Here is a 19,491-nt window from a genome sequence, read left to right as displayed (position 1 = left end):
TTGACGGCTCCCGGCAGCCAATGGGACTGAGGGGGCCATTTCTAGGGGGCAGGATTAGCCAGATAGACAATATATTGGAAATAGATCAGCCTTGTGGGATTTCAGAAAATTTACCAGCCAGTCTGAAATCTTACTAGCCTTCCCACATTTTACGATGCCCCCCACAACTCTACCTCCTGATATCCCAGTGTCCCTGTCGGTTCTCCTACTTTCACAGTGTTCTCCTCTTCCTCCGCAACTGCCAGTGTGCTCCCTTACCCCTGTGCCCTAGCCTTGGCAGAGAAGAACAATAACAGGATGGACATACTGTACACACATCAGAACTCCATCTTTGCTCCGGCTGTCCCGTGATTGTTTGCCTTCCCAGGTCCACATAGCTTCTCTCTCCCTCTCTTGCCCTGCCCCTGCTTAAGCATCATGAATGCAGCTGAGCGGGAGAATGATCTTGATAATGCCAAGGTCTGTGGGAGCTTGTAGAGCTTGGAACTAGAGGAACCGAAGAGTGACTTTTGCCTGCAACAACCTCTGGGCTGATGGGAAACTGCTGCTCTTCCCCTCCGAGCCCACATAGCCACCACCCTGCTGGGAATAGGCCGAACAGCTCTTCTCCACCTCATACCCACAGCCCCCAACTTCTAGGACCGTCTAGCCGGATAGGGACAACTGCTTGAAAAAGTGGAAGGAGCCTGAGTCTGGTAATTGGAGGACTGAGTTCTTATCCAGCTCTGCTCTTCTGCTGTTTGACCTAGAGCAAGTTAAGTTAAGGGCAAGTCCCTTAACTTCTCTGGGTCCTACTTACCTGAGCAGTAAAAGTGAGGATTAAATTCTACTCCCTCCTATTTAGACTGTGAGCCTCATGTAGGACAGAGACTGTGTCCAACCTGATTAATTTGTATCTACCCCAGCACTTAGTACGGTGCTTGGCACAAAGTAAGCCCTTAACAAGTACCACAATACCGCTAACTTACAAAGATTCTGGTTGTGAATTAACAAAATGGATCTCAGAAGTGTAGTTTCTTCTTTACCTCCTGATGTGCTTGACTCCCCTTGTCCTCCCTCCTGCCAGCATTCCCAAATCTAACAAACTGTTGAGATAAATGTAATCTATATTTTACTTTTCAGAGATCAGTGGACAGCCAACTCTGGGACCATATTGGTCTGCTTGCCTACCTTTTTCAGCCCATTTTACATGTGCAATTGCTCATAGCATCTTGTTAAAACACTGCTTAAAAAATAACGCTTTTTTTCCTCAGAGATCGCCATTGGTTCTCTCCTTCCCTACACATCAGTCAGTCAGTAATATTTATTGAGAACTTACCATGTGCACAGAGCTGTACTAATCAATACAACAGAGTTGATTATCACATTCCTTGCCTATAGGGAGCTTATCCAACATGGCTTCAGGGTTCTTCACCAATCAATGGTATTTATTGAGCACTTAATGTGTACAGAGCCCTGTACTAAATGTTTGGGCAGTACAATACAAAAGGTAGCCCTGATCCTTGTGCACAAGAAGCTTATAGACTAAAGGGGGGAACAGACATTGAAATAAATTTCTTTCATTTATTCATTCAATCATATTTAAGCACTTACTATGTGCAGAGCACTGTACTAAGCACTTGGGAAAGTACAATAATAATTATGGTGTTTAAGTGCTTACTGTGTGTCAAGCACTGTTCTTACCATATCTATTACCATAGATACAAGGTAATTAGGTTGTCCCACGTGAGACTCACAGTCTTAATCCCCATTTTACAGATGAGGTAGCTGAGGCACAGAGAAGTTAAGTGACTTACCCAAAGGCACACAGCTGATAAGTGGCAGAGCCGGGACTAGAACCCACGACCTCTGACTCCCAAGCCCGGGCTCTTTCCACTAAGCCACGCTGCTTCTCTACAACAATAAACAGTGAGATTCCCTGCCCACAACGAGTTGACAATCTAGAAGTGGGGAGAAAGACATCGATACAAATAAGTAAAATTACAGATATGTACATAAGTGCTGTGGGGCTGGGAGGGGAGAAGAGCAAAGGGACCAAGTCAGGGTGATACAGAAGGGAGTGAGGGATGAGGAAAAGAGGGGCTTAGTCTGGGAAGGCCTCTCTGAGGAGATGTGCCTTCAATAAGACTTCAATTTTTCAGGTGGATATGTACTAAACGCTACAGGGTTTTTGGAGTTGGGTTAGGGGAGTGAGTGTCAAAGGGCTTAAAGAGAGAGAAGATTATCTTGTGAGGAGCTCCTGATACATCCTAGCTCAAACTCTTTGCTCCACCCAAACTAACTCTCTAACCTTTACCTGGCTTGTGACTCACCTGTCTCAGCTTCATTGCTCATAACATTTGCCCTTGCATAGTTCTCCCTCCCATCTTTGTTTGACTCTCTCCCCGCTTTTAAAAGCTTCTGAAAATATCACCTCCTCCAAGAAGCATTCCTTGAATAATTACAAACTTTTTAAAGGTCTAGATCATGTCTTTTTTATGTGTTACAGTCTCCCAAGTGGTCTGCCTACAGATATGCCATAAATAATATTAACCGACACCCCTCACCTGCTTAGCATCTTTCGGGCACATTCAGAGACCCAGGATCTCATTTTCAATTCCCAGGATCAGTTCTCTCCGTCTCCAGTTCAGTTATGCCTCCGCACTCTCTGTCCCCCTGAGCCTCCCCACCTCCAGTTTGTGAGGCAGAGTCTGCTACTCTAAGGGACTTAGGATGGAGTTCTTCCTTTTATGTGCATTAATGATATTTTCTTCCACTTTTTCCAGGTCTCTCTTGCATTGTGTTTCATTCTGATGTTTGGGAACTCAATGTTATTAACATCCTACTATGCCTCTTCTTTGGTAGTAATTTGGGTAAGTAGTCTCTAAGCCTATAATTTGCTCCCCACTGAACACTAGACATGATTGTGTCCGTCCCTCTTGAGAGGATGTTTCGGGTCTTGTGTGTCTCAGAGGTCCAGTTTTGTAGCGCAGGGAATCCCTGCCTTGAACCCTTTAAATTCTGGCCCCAGAAAGGTCTCGTCTTTTTTCCACTGGGGAAGGTAGAGTGAACGGTGTGCTCTGTTGTGATGTCAAAGGCAGTGCCCAAGTCTGCATACAAGAAAATGTATGAGGACTGAAGAAACAGTGTGGCCTAGAGGAAAGAGCACGGGCCTGGGAGTCAGAGGACCTGGGTCTAATCCTGGCTCTGCCACCTGTCTGCTGGATGATCTTGGGTAAGTCACTTCACTTCTCTGTACCTCAGTTACCTCATTTGTAAAATGAGGGTTAAGACTGTTAGCTCCACGTTGGCTCAACCTGATGATCTTGTATCATCCCCAGCACTTAGTACAGTCCATGGCACATACTAAGCTCCTAACAAATAACATTGAAAAAAAATCAACTTCTTGCCTTTTGACTGGGTACTGTAGGGATGACATTTACAATAAATTGTGAGTCCTGTACTGTAGGGATGACATTTACAATAAATTGTGAGTCCCTTTTTACCTGTGCATTCTTTCCCACCCCATAGAACAGTGCTTTACACACAGTCGGTCTTTAAAAAATACTGTTCCTACTCTCCAACCCCTAAGAGCCCTTTGGATATTTAAAAGTTGTTATTCAATCTTTCTCTTCTATGGACTGACTAGTCCTAATTTGGGGGGGCTTGTTTTGTAGATCCAGTTTTTCCACTTTTTAATCATCCTTGTGACTTTTCCCATTTCCCATATCTTTTAAACCCAGAAGCTGTAAGGATTTAATTAATGCTGAGTGCAATGCAGAGATCTCCCTGAAGTCCCCTGAATGCCATTCTGGTTTTTACACCAAAGTGCCACCTTGATTTTTCAGTGGCATTGACAAGCTGCTGGATCTCGGGCAATCTAGTCTCTCCTGAGATACATCATCATCATAATGTGTGGTATTTAAGTGCTTGATATATGCTAAGCACTGTACTAAGCGCTGGGGTAAATACAAGATAATCTGGCTCTACGTGATTATCCATAGTTTAAGTAGGAGGAGAACAGGTATTGATCCCCATTTTCCAGATGAGGAAACTGAGGTACAGAAAAATGACTTGCCCAAGATTCCACAGCAGACAAAAGGCTGCTGCTACTACAACTCAGCCTGCACAATTCACTCCTAATGCCATTCTAGTCACCATACCTCAGTCTTGTCTGTCTTGCCACCAACCTCTTGCCCACATCCTGCCTGTGGACTGGAATGCCCTCCCTTTTCATATCCTATGGATAATTACTCTCCTGGCCTTCAAAGCATTACTGAAGCAATACGTCCTTCAAGAGGCCTTCCCTGATTAAGCCCTTGTTTCTTTTTTTCCCACTCCCTCCTGCGTTTCCATGACTTGCTCCCTTTGTTCACTCCCTCAGCCCCACAGAACTTATGTGCATATCTGTAATTTAATTATATTAATGTCTGTCTCCCTGTCTAGACTGTAAATTCATTGTGGGCAGGGATTGTACCTGTTTTATTGTTGCATTCTACTCTCCCACGCCCTTAATACACTTCCGTGCACACAGTAAGCCCTCAATAAATATGATTGATTGATTGATTGGCGGAGCTGAGATTAGAACCCAGGTCCTTTGCCTCCCCACTCTTGTGCTCTTTACACCAGGCCACACTGCTTCCTGCTGCTGCCTAGAGGTTTTTTTGCTTTAATTGCACTTAGAAAGCACCGGGCCAGAGATGGGCCCACTGAAAATTTGGCCAGAGTTCTGAATGTAGGTGAGAGTGATCCTTCAGTTTTGGCAGCTGAACTCTTCCCTATGGTGGGGAAGCCCCAGGAGCCTCACTGCTACAAGGAAATTGCTGCTTTCACCTCCTAGCCATTTTCTTGGACCACCACCAATGCCCCAAAGTGTTTCTGCGATCTGTTGTCCCCTCTCCTGGACAAACTTACATAGCCCACACATACTTGGGGCGCATGGGAGCTGGGAAGTATTATGAAAAACTAGGGAAGCAGCATGGCCTAATGGCGGGAGAGTGGGCCTGAGAGAAGACCTGGGTTCTAATGCCAGCTCTGCCACTTGCCTTCTGGGTGACCTTAGGCAAATCACTTCACTTTTCTCTACCCATTTACCACATCTGTAAAATGAGTGAAACTGTGAGCCCCATATGGGACAAGGACAATTTCCAGCCTGATTGGCTTGCATCTACCCCAGCACATAGTACAGTGTCGAGCCCTTAAGAGCATGACAAACACCATCTAAAGAAAAACCAGCCAGTTTACTGACAGAAGCAAGAATGACAAGATTGGGAGGAGTTTTTAAAAGCACCAAGGTGGTGAGCTTCTGAGATAGATAGGATAGTGATGGAGTTCCACTGGGATGGGGAAGTTAGAAGGAGGAGTTGGTCTAAGGAGGAGGAGAAGGAGTTCAGTTTTAAACCTGTTGAGTTTAAGGCATCAGCCAGACAGTCAGTGGTATTTGAGTGTTTACTATATTCAGAGAACTGTACTAAGAGCTTGGGAGAGAACAGTACAACAGAATTAGCAGACATATTCCCTTCCCATACTGAGCATACGGTATAGAGAGGAGATGACCTGGAAGCAAGATGTATAGTCTCCCCTTCTACACTGTAAGCTCCTTGTGGGCAGGGGCTATGTCTACCAACTCTATCATATTGTAATGTCCTGAGCACTCAATATAATGCTCTGCACACAGTAAGTGCTAAATAAATACCACTGACTGATCGACTGAGTTACAAGATTGCAGAGCAGGTGAGATGTCAGGGCTGGGGATGTCAATTTAGGAGTCATCTGCCTAGAGGTCATATTAAGGAGGCTGGAAATCTGGGGCAATGGGGAGGGCAAGGCTAGGAAGGATGGAGCAGGGCTACTTCCCAAGCTAATTCATCAGATTTGAGGAGCAGTGATTTCCACTCCCCTGACGTGGAACTGGCCTGGGTCCTAGGGTGTGAGGCAGCTGTAGTCTTGGAATTAGTTGGCCGTGAGGTCCTTAAACACTCTTTCACGGGTAGAATTGGGCTGAATTTCATTTCAGATAAATACCCCCTTTACCTCTCCACAGCTAAACCCTCATTTTCCCCTTTTCCCTCTGCTCCTCCACCTCTCCCTTCCCATCCCCACAGCACTGTACTCGTCCGCTCAACTGTATATATTTTCGTTACCCTATTTATTTTGTTAATGAATTGTACATCGCCTTGATTCTATTTAGTTGCCATTGTCTTTACGAGATGTTCTTCCCCTTGACTCTGTTTATTGCCATTGTTCTCGTCTGTCCGTCTCCCCCGATTAGACTGTAAGCCCGTCAAACGGCAGGGACTGTCTCTATCTGTTGCCGACTTGTTCATCCCAAGCGCTTAGTACAGTGCTCTGCACATAGCGCTCAATAAATACTATGGAATGAATGAATGAATACTTTGGTTCTGTCTGGAGGGTCATTTCCTGTCAGGAGTTTTTCTTTAGTTCTGTGGAGTATCTTGGGAAAGGGAAGCCTAGTGGAAAGAATTTTGGCTTGGGAATTAGAGAACCTGGGTTCTAATCCTGACTCCACCACTTCTCTGCTCTGACCTTGGGCAAGTCACTTAGTTTCTCTCTGCCTTAGTTTCCTCAGCTGTAAAATTGGGCTTCAATACCTGTTCTCCCTCATTTAGTCAATGAGCTCCATGTGGGACAGGGATTCTATCCAACCTGGTTGATTTGTGTCTATCCCACAGTGCTTAGAACAGCACTTACATTGCTTAGTAGGGGTTTAGCAAATTCCAGTAAAAAAATACAGCTCTGAAGGAATCATTTTATCCATATGGGTATGGCGATCATCGCGAAAAATTTACTTAATTGCAAATAGAATTCCAAGCACAGATGGCTGGGGATGCAATATGTTATTTACATAAGTTTATCTGTAAACACATACATATTGCTTGTATTTATTTCCACTTGGCATCCAGAGTTTGAAACCTAATTTTCATTGCCCGCCTTCTGTTTTCTGTTGTTCTGAACTTTGCAAAATGATGTAGTGGGTAGAGCAGTTTTGTTGTCGAGGCTTTTTGGGGAAGCAGACTGTCTAATCACACGTGCAAGATCAGAAGATCATTGCATTGACTCTGTTATAGCTCTTTTGAAGTATAGCATAGTCTGAGGATCTCAGCATAATAAGAATGCTGCATTTAGGTGATCATGTTTCTCCTATTAGGGGCATCTTTAAGTTTTTGTTTCACAACTAGTTTAATCTGAAAAAAGAAAATCAGAGTTTGGAAATTGTTTCCCAGTGCTTTTAAACTTTTGTTTATAGAAGCAAGGGTTTCCATACAAACTGATGCCGCGCAGATCCAAGTACTCGCAGTCTCCTTTCTTCAGTCCATACTTCACTCTGCTCCCTGGTCGTTTTTTCTAGAAGAACACTCAGGCCACATCTCCCCACTCTTCAAATGTCTCCAATAATTGCCCATCCACCTCTGCATCAAACTCCTCTCCATCAGTTAAGGTGCTTAATTAACTCTCCTTCTCCTACCTTACTTCAGTCTCATCTGTCTCACCATTGACCTCTTGCCCGTGTTCTCCCTTTGTCATGAAACTCCATCCCCCTTCATATCCAACAAACCTCTACTCTCCCCAACTTCAAAGCCCTCCTAAAATCATATTTCCTCCAATAGGCCTTCTCTGACTGAACCCTCATTCCCTTGTCTGATTTGTCCCATGATAATTGTGTTATTTATTAAGCACTTACTATGTGTCAAGCACTGTTCCAAGCACTGGGGAAGATACAAGCGGATTGGGTTGGACACAGTCCCTGTTCCACAAGGGGCTCACAGTCTTAATCCCCATTTTACAGATGAGATAACTGAGGCCCAGAAAAGTATAGAGAAGCAGCGTGGCTCAGTGGAAAGAACCCGGGCTTGGGAGTCAGAGGTCATGGGTTTGAATTCCGGCTCTGCCACTTGTCAGCTGTGGGACTGTGGGCAAGTCACTTCACTTCTCTGTGCCTCAGTTACCTCGTCTGTAAAATGGGGATTAACTGTGAGCCTCACAAGGGACAACCTGATGACCCTGTATCTACCCCAGCGCTTAGAACAGTGCTCTGCACATAGTAAGCGCTTAACAAATACCAACATTATTATTAAAGTGACTTGCCCAAGGTCACACAGCAGACTAGTGGCAGATCCATGATTAAAACCCAGATCTTTCTGATTCCCTGGCCTGTGCTCTATCTACCAGGCCACTGGGTCACCTATGCACTTGAATCTATACCCCTTAAACACTTTGATCACACCCCACCTTCAGCCCCTCAGGACTTATTACATATTCTGTCATTTCCCCCATTTGTAGTGTATTTCAGTGCTGGTCTCACTAGTCTGCAAGCTCCTTATAAGCAGCGGTCTGGTCTGTCAACTCTGTTGTATTGTCCATTCCCCAAAACTTAATGCAGAGCTCTACACACAGTAATCAGTATTGATTTATTGAGCCAATTATTCCTCATAATTCCATATTCTTAGTGTGTCCTCCTCCACTTGTCTGCTGTGTGACCTTGGACAAATCACTTAACCTCTCTGTGCCTCAGTTACCTCATTTGTAAATGGAGATTAAGACTGTGAGTCCTATGTGGGACATGAACTGAATGGGCAGGGATTGTCTCTGTCTTTGTCTCTGTTGCCATTAAAGCCACTCATCAAAATGGAATGCCATTAAAATATACTTTTTCAAATATGAAAAATTTAAGAGTAAGAGAATCCAAATCTTAATTCCCACTTTTGCAGTGACTCAGTGTTTTTATGATATTTGTTAAGCACTTACTATATAGCAGACACTGTGCTATGTGCTGTGGTAAGTACATGCTGAGCAGGTTGGACCCAGTCCATGTCCCAGGAGGAACTCATAGTCTTAATCCTCATTTTACAGATGAGGAAACTGAGGTGCAGAGAAGTTAAGTGACTTTCCCAAGGTTACAAAGCAGACAAGTGGTGCCGCCCGGATTAGATCTGAGGTCCTCTGACTCCCAGGCCCGTGCTTTTTCCACTACTTATGTACATATCTGTAATTTCATTCATTTTATTCATGGCTGTCTCGTCCTCTACACTGTGAACTAATTGTGGGCTGGGACTGTGTCTGTTATAGTGTACTCTCCCAGCTTAGTTGAATGCTCTGCACAGAGTAAGCGCTCAATAAATACGGTTGACTTAAAGACTAGGCTACCCTGCTTCTCGTTTAACTTGGTTCAGCAATAACATGGTGTTTCTACTCTATCACTAAACCTTCCCCACTTTAATTTTAGGTTGTGAGCCCTGCAGGGACAGGAACTATGTTTAATAATGTTGGTATTTGTTAAGCTCTTACTATGTGCAGAGCACTGTTCTAAGCACTGGGGTAGATACAGGGTAATCAGATTGTCCCACGTGAGGCTCACAGTCTTCATCCCCATTTTACAGATGAGGTAACTGAGGCACAGAAAAGTTAAGTGACTTGCCCACAATCACACAGCTGCCAAGTGGCAGAGCCGGAATTATAATAATAATAATAATGTTGGTATTTGTTAAGCGCTTACTATGTGCAGAGCACTGTTCTAAGCGCTGGGGGAGATACAGGGTCATCCGGTTGTCCCACATGAGGTTTACAATCTTAATCCCCATTTTACAGATGAGGTAACTGAGGCACAGAGAAGTTAAGTGACTTGCCCAAGGTCACACAGCTGACAAGCGTTGGAGCCGGGATTCGAACCCCTGAGCTATGACTCCCAAGCCCAGGCTCTTTCCACTGAGCCATGCTGCTTCTCTAATCGAACCCATGACCTCTGACTCCCAAGCCCGTGCTCTTTCCACTGAGCCACGCTGCTTCCCATGAATATGTTTAATATTCACCTGTGTATTCTTTCCCAGAGCTTAGTACAATGCTTTGCACACAGTGTGTGCTTAATAAATTCTGTCACTACTATGACTACTATTATTCCATGACTACTGTGTTAGTTGAGGCTTTTATATATGTGTATTTGAGTTTCCTAGGTCACTCAAGCTTTAAAATACCACTTGCATTATGTACTTTGTCTCCCATAGGTCTAATGCTTGTAGATATTCACTCATTCATTCAAATGTATTGAGCGCTCACTGTGTGCAGAGCACTATACTAAGTGCTTGGGAGAGTACAACAATCATCAGATACAGTCCCTGCCCACAACGAGCCTACAGTGTAGAAGGGGGAGACAGACATTAATTGAAATAAATAAATTACAGATAAGGGCTGTAGGGCTGGGAGGCAGGGATGAATATAGGGAGCAGGTCAGACCGATGAAGAAGGAAATAGGAGAAGAGGAAAGGGAAGGCCTCTTGGAGAAGTTGTACCTTCAATAAGGCTTTGAGGGTGGGGAAGGTAATTGCTAGTCAGATTTGAGGAGGGAGGGCATTCCAGGCCAGAGGCAGGAAGTGGGCGGAGGATCGGCAGCGAACTAGATGAGATTGAGGAACAGTGAGTATATTGGCATTAGCGGAGCGAAGTGTGTGGGCTGGGTTGCAGAAGAGTATCGAGGCGAGGTAGGAGGGAGCAAGGTGATTGACTGCTTTGAAGCCAATGGTGAGGAGTTTTTGCTTGATGCGGAGGGGGATGGACAACCACTGGAGTTTCTTGAGAAGTGGGGAAACGTTTCCTGGTCCTTTTTTTAGAAAAATGATCTGGGCAGCAGAGTGACGTATGGACTGGAGTGGGGAGAGGCAGGAGGCTGGGAGGTCAGCCAGGAAACTGGGAGGTCAGCCAGGAGGCTGGGAGGTCAGCAAGGAGGCTGGTACAGTAATCAAGCTGGGATAAGCTGGGTCACTTGGAGTTTTTTATATTAAACTTATAATTCTTTTATAGGGTATCCTTGCAATGAGATTGAATATCCTGAAGATGTATGTATCTGAACTTGGCATGTGGGTAAGAATCAAATTTACAAAATATCTCTCTTGTCTGTTCTTTAAAGGCTTCTTGAAGAAAAATAATCTATTTAAATGAAACTCAAAGGGTAAGATTCTTTGCCAAACAACTGTTTTAATTTAATATCAGAAATAGCTACTTGCCTATTTATCCATTTGCAGTAGGCATCAGATACCTGCGTGGGTACAATCTGTAGAACCTGCCCATACCCCAAACACACAAAGAAAGGCTTCTTGCCCTCAGATTTACTGCTGATAGCCTCGGGCCGGCCTAGGTAAACTCTGAGTATCTGTGGTCTCTCCTGAAGGATGGCAGCCTCTGTACCAGAGAAATAGCCATCCTGTCCTCTCTCCCTCAGGGCAGAGTGGTGCAGGGTGGGATTGATTGGGTCAGCAGAAGTGAGGGGAAGGAAGGTGGTGGGTGGGTAGCAGCACAGGATGGGCAAGCCTGTCTCAGGATGAGCCACAGCGCAGTCCTGGCCAATACTTCCCCAGGCATCCTGGAGTTGTCAGCTTCTGTCTCATTCATTCATTATTCATCCCTCCTCTCTCTTCCCTTTTTCCCTTCCTTCCCTCTCTCTCCTCCCTCCCCAGAGCCAGCTGACCTTACCTGTGCCTGACCCAAACTGTCATCTGGCTACTGATTGTCTGAACCCGCCTGCTGCTTAGCTGCAGATATCCTTAGGTCAGCTGGGAGTGCAGGTCATTATCAGGCTGTAATTAGGGCAGTGTTAAGCGCTTAGTACAGTGTTCTGCACAGAGTAAGCGCTCAAATACTATCATTTGATGGTAAGTGTTTCTGTTGGATGTTTAGAAAGGACTGTGGACTTGCATTTCAGCAGCTGCATGCAGGGTAGGAAGTTGCTTGGATTCACAATGTTTGGGGTCTGATTAATGTCTTATGCTTGTTCACAAGGATGGTTTAATCGGGACTGCCCTTTCTTTGAAGACTGAGATCGCCTCTTTTCTAAGTCAAGAGCAAAGTCTCTGGCCTTCAAACAGGTGTGAAAGTCTTTCAATGAAAGGGCTGGACGTGAGCATTTAGGCTGCAGTGCTCTAGTTTGCATTTTATGCAGACTCAGTCTACCCTTCCTGAGGACTTCCAGTCTAGCTCCATTCCACCAGTCTTCCACCTCCCGGGGCAACCAGTCCTGACTGGGAACCCATTGGATCCTTTAAGGGAAAAATAAGGACTACCTAAGCGCTCATTTCCCATATTTGCCCTCCCTTCTGCTTTCTCCTCTAGACTATAAGCTCATTGTGGACAGGGAACATGTTTACCAAATCTGTTATATTGTATTCTACCAAGTGCTTAGAACTGTGCTCTGAACACATTAAGTGCTCAATAAATAGATTTGAATGACCTGTGCCCTTGGATCCATGTCCCCTAAACACTTGATATTCACCCCACAGCACTCGTATACCTATCCTTACACTCTGCAATTTCTCCTTTCTGAGATTTATTTTTCTATCTGCCTCCCTCTTTATTTCATAAACTCTCTTTGGGCTGGGCTGTATTACTCTATTGTATTGTACTCTCTCAAGGGCTTAGTACAGTGCTCTGCACACAGTGAGTGCTCAATAAATACCACTAATTAATTGATTATTGTGTAACAGCCTGGGATTTAGTGTAGTGCTTGGCATATAGTAAGCACTTAACGTATTCCATTATTGTTTTTGTTGTTATTAACATTATCATCATCATCTCCTTTGACCTCAGGACATCTCCAACTAAATGTTTCTCCAGCTCCACAGACCAAATATATCTAAAATAAAGCTATTCTTCTTCCTTCTCCCCCAACCAACCCACTCCTCCTTCTCTATTAACCATCTCGTTAATGCCACCCCCACCCTTCAAGCTAGCAGAGGCTCTCAAGCACTGTTTTTCAATTCTCATATCCATTCTTTCACCAGATCCTCTATGCAAAACATCTCCCAGATCGGCCCCTTTTCTCCACGCAAGAAGCTCCCACCTGGTCCATGTACCAGTCCCTTCATGGCTAGATAATTATATTAGCCTCCTCATTGGGGTCTTTGCCGCCAACCCCTCCCCCCTGCGATTTTCACTGCACACTACCGCACGGATCATCTGTAAAATGGGGATTCGTTACCTGTTCTCCCTCCCCCTTAGAGCAAGCCCTGCGTGCGACAGGGGCTATGTCTAACTTGATTAACTTGTATCTACCCCAGAGCTTAGTACAGCACCAGGCACAGTAAGTGCTTAGCAAATATCACAGTTTTTCTGTTTTCCTCATCTTCTTGATGCCTCACTGAACCCCCATCTCTTCTGTCATCTAAACTCTCCTCACAGTCAGCGTCAGAGTTCTCCATCAATTCTCCCTATTTATCCCATCTTTTTCTCTCCACCCCTGCCCCCCCAACTATTCCTCAGCTTGCTTTCTATGTTCCTCCCAAACTCAGCTTCTAAAGGTACCCGATTCTTGCTTCTCCTGCCTCTATCCCCTCGCTCATGCTGTTTCCTGGCCAGGAACTCTCACCCTCCATTTCTCCCTCCCGCCTTCCCCCTCCAAATCCCACAGCTAGGCCATGCCACTTCTCATAGTGAAAGCCTCCCAAGACATTCACACCCACCAGCAATCACCAGCATTTGTGTTTTTACTCATGACCACCCTCAGGACATTTGTGTGTGTATATATATATATGGTATATATATATATATGGTATTTGTTAAGCACTTACTATGTCAAGCACTAATCTAAGTTCTGAGATAGATACAAGATAACCAGGTTGGACGCAGCCCATATCCTACATAGGGCTCACAGTCTTAATCCTCATTTTATAGATGAGGTAACTGAGGCAGAGAGAGGTTAAGTGACTTGCCCAAGGTCACACAGCAGACGAGTGGCAGAGCTGGGATTAGAACCAGATCCTTCTGACTCTCAGGCCTGTACTCTGTCCACTAGGCCATGTTGCTTCTCAGTGTGTCTATTAAATTGTGCATTCAATTATTAGCAATATGTTGGTAAAATATTTTTATGTCTATCTCCTCCTCCATGTTGTCTCTTTATTAATTTTGTAGGTCTTTCAAGGAATCAGTTGCTTCTTTGGAACAGTAATTCTGAAATCCTTGACATCGAAAATCCTCGGTGTTACAGATGATGTAAGTGTATTTTAGCTCCTTCACAAGCTGGAATGCAGTTTTCCATTGTTTTGTCTCTCCCTTAGAGATCATACTCTCTCCTGATTCTGCGAAATCTAGGTTATTCCATAGTATTGAATGCCGCCTTTCTTTTTACCTACCAGTGTGTTGGGGCAGGGTTAAAGGAAGTTGGAGAAATGAACAAGGCAATGGCAGTAGGTTTGAGTCCTTCCAGAGGGTAAGACTGTCATCTGTCAGACCTCATTAGCTGAATGTTTCAGTGGTGCTGCTGTATTCAGTGAGCACTCATGACATCAGTAATAATAATAATTACAGTATTATTAAGCACTTACTATGTGCCAGGCACTATACTAAGCACTGGGGCGGGCTCCCAGTCTTAATCCCTATGAGCTCAATGTGGGCAGGAAAGTGTCTGTTGGTATATTGTACTCTCCCAATTGCTTAGTCCAGTGCTTTGTACACAGTGCTCAATAAATACGATTGAATGAATCGAATGAATTGAGGCACAGGGAAGTGAAGCGACATGCCCAAGACCACACAGCAGACAAATGGCAGAGCCGGGATTCGAAACCATGACCCTCTGACTCCCAGGCCCATGATCTGTCCACTACACCATGCCTGTTCTTTGCACTGGGCAGGTGGAAACACTGTTCCATTCAAATTTGGGTCTGTCTAGCCATGCTCTGAGACTCCCAGGTGCACCGTGGAGAGTTTATCTCTCTCCTGTTGTTTGTTACGTTGTTTCAACCAATGTGGAGAATGATCCGTCAACTGAGGTTACCAATGGGACGCAGCAGAGGCTAAACAAATCTAACCACTGTTTCTAGCCCACTCCACACTGGAGGGCAAGACGTACTATCCTGGCTGGATTATTGTGTCAGCCTTCTCTCTGATCTCCCTTCCTCCTGTCTCTCCCCACTCCATTCTGTTCTTCATTCCGCTGCCTGGATCATCTTCCTGCAGAAACACTCTGGGCATGTCACTCCCCTCCTTAAAAACCACCAGTGGTTGCCTATCAACCTCTGCATGAAACAAAAATGTCTCACTCTGGGCTTTATGGCTCTCCATCACCTTGCCCCCTCCTACCTCACCTTCCTTCTCTCTTTCTACTGCCCACCCTGCATGCTCCGCTCCTCTGCCACTCACCTCCTCACCATCCCCCGTTCACGTCTATCCCGCCATCGACCTCTGGCCCACGTCCTACCGCTGTCCTGGAATGCCCTCCCTCCTCACCTCTGCCAAACTAACTCTCTTCCCCTCTTCAAAGCCCTACTGAGAGCTCACCTCCTTCAAAAGGCCTTCCCAGACTGAGCTATCCCTTTTCCATCTGCTCCCTCTGCTCACTCTCTGCTCCCCCTCCGCCCTCTGCTCCCTTCCCCTTTCCCCCTTCACCTCCCCTCAGCTAAGTCCCCTTTCCCTCTGTTCCTCCCCCTCTCCCTTCCCCTCCCCTCAGCACTGTACTCATGTGTATATAGTTTTATTACCCTATTTATTTTGTTAATGAGATGTACATCCCCTTGATTCTATTAATTGTGATTATGTTGTCTTGTTTTTGTCCATCTGTCTCCCCCGATTAGACTGTGAGCCCATCATTGGGCAGGGATTGTCTCTATCTGTTGCCGAATTGTACATTCCAATTGCTTTGTACAATGCTCTGCACATAGTAAGCACTCAATAAATACTATTGAATGAATGAATACTGCCTCATGTAGGTCCTCTCAGCAGCTCAGGATGCGGCCAAGAGTTTAAAGACCACCACTCTCCCCGCCTTGAAAGCTTTGCTAAAATCACATCTTCTCCTCAAGGCTTTCCTCAGCTAAGCCTTCATTTCCTATACTCCCTTTCCCTTCTGTATTTCCCTTACACTTGGATTTATGCCTTTTATTCACTCCATCCTCAGGCCCTCACCATTTATGTACATATCAGTACTTTATTTTAATGTTTGTCTACCCTGCTGTAGACTGTAAATTCCTTGTGGGCAGAGAATATGTCTATCTCTATTGTACTGAATTATGCTCTCCCAAGTGCTTAGAACAGTATTCTGCACAAAGTAAATGGTCAGTAAATGCCACTGATCGACTGATTAGGGTTTACAGCCAATGTCATTAAGTGGAGGTCTTTCCAACTGTTGTATCTTTGATCGGATCATAGGATGGTTCAAGCCGTGTTTTGTTTTCTTCCTAAATGTCACATTGGGAAACAAGCTCAAAGTTTACCAAAAAAAGTTGCAAAACTAAGGGATAAAATGGTATCAGTTGTATTAATCTCAAACACTGACAAAACATCTTCCCACCAATTGGTCTTTTAGAACTATTTTGGAGCCAGCTAGGGAAAATTAGGCATTATTCTTTCTCGGACAACGGAAGATATCAGTTTTGTCCAGCGCAAAAACAGAGATTTGTTTGATGAAAGTGATGATCAAACAGATAACCCCTAGGGCAAGAAAATTTCTGCTTTCAGGAAATGGTTCAATCATCTATTAGAAGCATATCATTGTGCTTTCAACAAGCTGCGGGAATAGGCTCGTATCCTAAGGACAGCCAGGAGAAATAACTAATGGAGAATCACCTTGCAGATAAGGTACACTGCTGCACAGACACACATGACTCTAGTATTGTTCCAGGGAACTAAACTGCAACCACAGCCCTACAAAGTAATGACAATAATTGTGGTATTTAAGTGTTTGCTATGTACCAAGTCCTGGGCTAGATACAAATTAATCAGGTTAGACAGAATTCCTTTCCCACAGGTGGTGCACATTATAAGTAGGAGGAAGAACAGGTCTTTAATCTCTGTTTTATGGATGAGGAAATTGAGGCACAGAGAAGTTAAGCTACTTACCCAAGGTCACGTGAAAAACAAATAGCGGAAATGCAGTGGTGCAGTCCAGCTAAAAAATGTTAGTTATGTTGATTGGTGGTGCCCTCGTAGGCCATTGGTGGAGTATCAGCAATCCCCTTGTCTAAAGAACCTGTCATTGGATATGAATGGATAGGAAATGGATAAGAAACCCATGTGCATGAAGTCAAATCTGCCATTAGCCAGCTAAAGGGTGGAAAGGCCTCAGGATGACATGGCTTGCCAGGATAGACAAATAAAGTAAAGTTACCAGTTCCCACCGCATCACATCAACTGAGCCCAGTGTTCATTGCATTCTGGGCAGATACCATTACGCCATAGGATACCAATCAATTAATCCCTGGTAGTTATTGAGTGCTTACAGTATGTAGGGTTCTGTACTAAATGCTTGGGAGAGTACAGTGCAACAGAGTTGGTAGTCACATTCCCTGCCCACAAGGACCTTACAGTCTAAAAGAAGAGTCAGACAGTTATATAAATAAATTTCAGATACGTGCATAAATGCATAAGGATATGAAAGATTTACAGATAATCCCAGAGTCTGAGGGGAAATATAATTGCATTTATATATATACAACTACCTTGGCGCGTCATTGCCAGCCATGTCCGGAAAGTGATCGACCACCACATGGACTCTGGAGCTCTCCTCCCAGGCGGTGGTTCCTTGGGCTGCCTGCCCCCCCCCCGTTTCCAGCCTAGCTCTTTAACAGCCTTTTGGCCACCGACCGCCGACTTTAGCGGCTTTTTGGCCGCCGACCGCCGACTCATCCACGCCGAGACCACCCCCCCTCTCCCGGGAAGCTGAGCCTTGTCATCGCCCGGACCCTTGGAGCCATTACCACGTGGGCCCGGGATCTCTGCTCCCCTGGGGGTAAGTCTCAGACCGCCGGGCCCCCTCTTCCCAGCCGAATCGACCACCACATGGACTCTGGAGCTCTCCTCCCAGGCGGTGGTTCCTTGGGCTGCCTGCCCCCCGTTTCCAGCCTAGCTCTTTAGCAGCCTTTTGGCCACCGACCGCCGACTTTAGCGGCTTTTTGGCCGCTGACCGCCGACTCATCCACGCCGAGACCAGCCCCCTCCCCCGGGAAACTGAGCCTTGTCATCGCCCGGACCCCTGGAGCCATTACCGCATGGGCCCGGGATCTCTGCTCCCCTGGGGCTGAATCGACCACCACATGGACTCTGGAGCTCTCCTCCCAGGCGGTGGTTCCTTGGGCTGCCTGCCCCCCGTTTCCAGCCTAGCTCTTTAGCAGCCTTTTGGCCACCGACCGCCGACTTTAGCGGCTTTTTGGCCGCCGACCGCCGACTCATCCACGCCGAGACCAGCCCCCTCCCCCGGGAAACTGAGCCTTGTCATCGCCTGGACCCTTGGAGCCATTACCGCATGGGCCCGGGATCTCTGCTCCCCTGGGGCTGAATCGACCACCACATGGACTCGGGAGCTCTCCTCCCAGGCGGTGGTTCCTTGGGCTGCCTGCCCCCCGTTTCCAGCCTAGCTCTTTAGCAGCCTTTTGGCCACCGACCGCCGACTTTAGCGGCTTTTTGGTCGCCGACCGCCGACTCATCCATGCCGAGACCACCCCCCCTCTCCCGGGAAGCTGAGCCTTGTCATCGCCCGGACCCTTGGAGCCATTACCACGTGGGCCCGGGATCTCTGCTCCCCTGGGGTAAGTCTCAGACCGCCGGGCCCCCTCTTCCCAGCCGAATCGACCACCACATGGACTCTGGAGCTCTCCTCCCAGGCGGTGGTTCCTTGGGCTGCCTGCCCCCCCGTTTCCAGCCTAGCTCTTTAGCAGCCTTTTGGCCACCGACCGCCGACTTTAGCGGCTTTTTGGCCGCCGACCGCCGACTCATCCACGCCGAGACCACCCCCCTCTCCCGGGAAACTGAGCCTTGTCATCGCCCGGAGCCTTGGAGCCATTACCACGTGGGCCCGGGATCTCTGCTCCCCTGGGGGTAAGTCTCAGACCGCCGGGCCCCCTCTTCCCAGCCGAATCGACCACCACATGGACTCGGGAGCTCTCCTCCCAGGCGGTGGTTCCTTGGGCTGCCTGCCCCCCGTTTCCAGCCTAGCTCTTTAGCAGCCTTTTGGCCACCGACCGCCGACTTTAGCGGCTTTTTGGTCGCCGACCGCCGACTCATCCACGCCGAGACCACCCCCCCTCTCCCGGGAAGCTGAGCCTTGTCATCGCCCGGACCCTTGGAGCCATTACCACGTGGGCCCGGGATCTCTGCTCCCCTGGGGGTAAGTCTCAGACCGCCGGGCCCCCTCTTCCCAGCCGAATCGACCACCACATGGACTCTGGAGCTCTCCTCCCAGGCGGTGGTTCCTTGGGCTGCCTGCCCCCCCGTTTCCAGCCTAGCTCTTTAGCAGCCTTTTGGCCACCGACCGCCGACTTTAGCGGCTTTTTGGCCGCCGACCGCCGACTCATCCACGCCGAGACCAGCCCCCTCCCCCGGGAAACTGAGCCTTGTCATCGCCCGGACCCTTGGAGCCATTACCGCATGGGCCCGGGATCTCTGCTCCCCTGGGGCTGAATCGACCACCACATGGACTCTGGAGCTCTCCTCCCAGGCGGTGGTTCCTTGGGCTGCCTGCCCCCGTTTCCAGCCTAGCTCTTTAGCAGCCTTTTGGCCACCGACTGCCGACTTTAGCGGCTT

At 46.8% G+C, this 19,491-nt stretch overlaps 1 protein-coding gene across 3 annotated transcripts in view; it reads left to right on the top strand.

Moving 5' to 3' along the window:
• Nucleotides 1-19,491, top strand: part of LOC100077800 (probable C-mannosyltransferase DPY19L1) — a 117,180-nt gene that overhangs the window by 66,125 nt on the left and 31,564 nt on the right. For all 3 annotated transcript variants that reach the window (XM_029049119.2, XM_029049118.2, XM_029049117.2), the window contains exons 11-13: nt 2,766-2,852; nt 10,792-10,851; nt 13,891-13,971. In XM_029049119.2, the coding sequence (XP_028904952.1) occupies nt 2,766-2,852; nt 10,792-10,851; nt 13,891-13,971 (228 nt within the window). The remainder of the gene's footprint in view (nt 1-2,765; nt 2,853-10,791; nt 10,852-13,890; nt 13,972-19,491) is intronic.

This window comes from Ornithorhynchus anatinus, chromosome 21, assembly GCF_004115215.2.
Source record: "Ornithorhynchus anatinus isolate Pmale09 chromosome 21, mOrnAna1.pri.v4, whole genome shotgun sequence".
NCBI classification, from domain to species: domain Eukaryota; kingdom Metazoa; phylum Chordata; class Mammalia; order Monotremata; family Ornithorhynchidae; genus Ornithorhynchus; species Ornithorhynchus anatinus.
Note: the sequence above shows the minus strand (reverse complement) of the source record. Positions and strands in the feature narration are given on the sequence as shown.